The sequence below is a fragment of the Camellia sinensis genome, unplaced genomic scaffold (genome assembly GCF_055761805.1).
Source record: "Camellia sinensis isolate YWXY unplaced genomic scaffold, ASM5576180v1 Unanchor1, whole genome shotgun sequence".
NCBI lineage: Eukaryota > Viridiplantae > Streptophyta > Magnoliopsida > Ericales > Theaceae > Camellia > Camellia sinensis.
Window position 1 is genome coordinate 24,698,776 of NW_028128987.1, and position 3,203 is coordinate 24,701,978.

The 3,203-nt window shown below is 37.8% G+C and overlaps 1 protein-coding gene and 1 pseudogene across 1 annotated transcript; both read right to left on the reverse strand.

The window, feature by feature from the left end:
• Window positions 1-19: 19 nt before the first annotated feature.
• Window positions 20-777, reverse strand: LOC145814148 (G-type lectin S-receptor-like serine/threonine-protein kinase LECRK2; annotated as a pseudogene).
• LOC145814190 (G-type lectin S-receptor-like serine/threonine-protein kinase LECRK3) lies at window positions 769-2,686 on the reverse strand. The gene has a single exon (XM_082910734.1). It carries the CDS (start codon window positions 2,606-2,608, stop codon window positions 1,466-1,468), a length of 1,143 nt encoding a protein of 380 aa, XP_082766860.1. The 5' UTR covers window positions 2,609-2,686; the 3' UTR covers window positions 769-1,465.
• Window positions 2,687-3,203: the final 517 nt, after the last annotated feature.

A 3,203-nucleotide genomic window follows, 5' to 3' on the forward strand; every position in this document is an offset into this window, starting at 1 on the left:
CAAATTAAATGACCATATATTATTTTTTAGTGAACAACGTGCACAATAGAACAACTATAGCAGAGCAATAAAAGCAAGCGTAACTAATAAAAGAAAATTGAGATGGACATGAAGGCTTGTCAACTTTAACAACTCCTTCAAGCATCTAGGTGACCTTCCTCATTGTAGGCCTCAGAGATGGATCTTCTTGGATACACCAAATGGTAACCATTAGAAATCTCTCTAGCCTCTTCCAGTCGTTTAACGCTTTCATATCGTTTTCAACCAAAGTATCCAATTTTCCTTCCTGAAAGTAGTCACAAGCCCAACAAGTCAGAATTACTTTCTCTTCTTCACCAACCTCCAAATCACTGAAGCTTTTTCGACAAGAAATGATCTCCAGTAGCAACACACCATAGCTATAGACATCAACCTTTGCAATAATTAGATTGCTGTTGAACCACTCTGTAACAACATACCCTTTTGTCCCTCTAATAGTAGCAGGATTGGTCTTACTCTGATTCAACATCAGAAGTTTAGCTAACCTAAAGTCAGAAATCCGAGCATTGTAATAATCATCCAGAAGTATGTTCAGAGGCTTTATATCACAATGGATGATCTGGGTACTACATTCTTCTTGCAGGTACACAAGTCCTCTGGTAATCCCCAATGCAATTTGGGTCATTTGGTTCCAACTTGGCTTCTTTTCCCCAAAGAGAAAGCTTATTAAAGTCCCATTGCTCATGAACTCGTACACTAAGCCTTCGTTTGGCATAGAAGGTTTTTAGGCTTTTTGGCTAAAATATTCACAAAAAATAAAATAGGCTTTTTAGCAAAATAAAACAAAATGTCGCATCTAAACCATAATTATTTCATTTTTTTTTTCACAAAAGTCAAAAAAGTCAAAAAAATCTATCCCAAACGAGACTTTTTAGCCCCAGACTATAGTCAAAAAGTCCAAAAAACTATAAAGCCAACCCATATCCCAAACGAAGCCTAACACCCGATGTTGTCCTTCATCACAAAATCCGAGCAATCGGACCAGATTCATGTGATATGTCTACCCAATTACATTTACTTCAGTTTTGAATTCCTTCTCTTATTCGTAAGTAAAACAACAAAGATTAGTCTCCATAGCACTGTGATTGCCATGATGACTTTTTATGATTTTCTTGTGGTAGATGAGGAAAAAGCGCAAGCAAATAGCACCAATCAACATAGAGCTACCCAATAGAACTGATCCAACGAGAATTAACGTCCCCTGGTTCTTCTTTGTTTTTGGAATCGGAGGAGAAGGAAGAGTTTGCGGAGGAATCAGAGGAGGCTGTTATAGAGGAAGATCTCTTTTCCTAAACTTCATGAAAGCTTGACCATTAACAACACAGTCCTCTCTCCCAGTTGAAAGTGGCAGCTTCTTCTTCCAGCAACTATCTCCTCTCAAAATGGCAACAGGCCAAAAACAGTCATTGATGCAAGACCTTTTGCACTACGCTTCAGTCACAGGTACCAACTGTTCATATTCAGATGTTGGCCAATCAGTATCGATTAGTATCTCAAAACCATAGATATCTTCCGCAGAATTGATGTCATTTTCTAAACAGCTTTGTACGAAATTTGGCTTGCAGCTTCTATACGTATTGATTGGATCAGGTAAGGAATACCCTGGCGGGCATTTACAATCTGGCCTTTCATAATCATTGAGTCTGCAAATGCTGTTAAACCCACAAGTCCCGCTGCCTTCGGTTCCATGAATATCAACACATATATTATTAGGCTTTGACCAAATATAAGTCCACTTCGTACCGCTATTGAAACTCTTAGGATGATAATATTGGGTGAAAATGCCATCAAAATTAAGAGTTGCTCTGTGATAATATTCAGTAGCTGGGAATAATATACCTTGTGGTGTGAGATTGATTCTTTGATTATTCCTTCTCAATATGTACATGAATCCTGTGTCGTTGAAGATCACTTGGTAACCAGAATTGGATGCATTGGAAGGATCATAAGCATCATAAGCAAAATTGGTAGTGATGTCTCTAGTATTAAGGACAAGATTCCCATCCTGGAACAAACAGAATTGAAACCTTCCCTTCGAGAAATTGGTCTCCGAAAGGCGAGAAAATATTACCCCACCGGAGTCCATAATTTGTGTAGGCAGCATGGTATCAGTTGGATTTTTGAAACTCTCCCATAGATTGACAGAATCGCTGTGCACAAGTACAAAGTTTCCAGTGTCATTCATAAAACCATAAGCAACATTGTTGAGAATAGGTTGAGACTTCGACAATTCTTTGCCTTCAAGGTCATTGAGCACTAGTCCTCTGCCAATAGTTAGGCCTAGTTCAGATCCAATTGAGACAGGGACACCGTCATAACCATACCAGACATTGGTTTGGTCTGGTATTTGGTAATACCATATGGAAAGCAGGAAGAGATTATTTTCCTCAAGTGGTTTAAACCCAAATGTAAAAACACCAGAGGGTGACAGCCATAGGGTGTCGTTGTAATTTGCAGTGATAGATGTACCCACAGCCACGGTACCCTTAGTCTGAGCAACAATAGAAAATGGCAGGAGGAAGAGTAACAAGAAGAGGAAGAGTAGATGATGAGGTAGAGCACAAGCCATTGATTGATAGATCAAGCTCGATTTGGGTAGATGGGAGTGAATGAATAAAAAAACAAAGACCAAAAGTGTTCTTTTAGGCAAAGGAAAAGACTTTAAAGTCAATCTGTACCTTTCAGCAAAGACTTCTATATCCATAGCATAATTTCAAAGGTATCCCTTCCGTCTACTTGGTCTTTGGTCACCATTCTTTAATATTATTACCCCAAAGAAAGGGGTAATAATTGTCATAATGTTGGACTTATTTACACCTGATACGCACAATACAAAAAGTCCATAAAATAAATTATCGATATTTATCATAATGTTCGACTTATTTTCCGGTGATGCTATGGTACATTTAGATGTACCATACATTTAGTTATGAACTTATATGATTTTGTATCATAACCAATACCATATTAGTCATAACTACCATCATATTAACTCATAACTTAGTTATATTCAATTATTTACTTATACCATATTACTTCATAACCAGGTCATAACTAAGTTATTTAAATAATTTGACTCTCAAATTAGGCAACCGGTGTAACCAGTTACCAAATAGAGCAAAGTAGCAGAGTAGTCCAAGAAGTCAGTTGGCCTCCCTCTCTGG

Excerpts from the sequence above, each read along its gene's own strand:
- LOC145814190 (XM_082910734.1), bottom strand. The coding sequence starts at position 2,608 with ATGGCTTGTGCTCTACCTCATCATCTACTCTTCCTCTTCTTGTTACTC.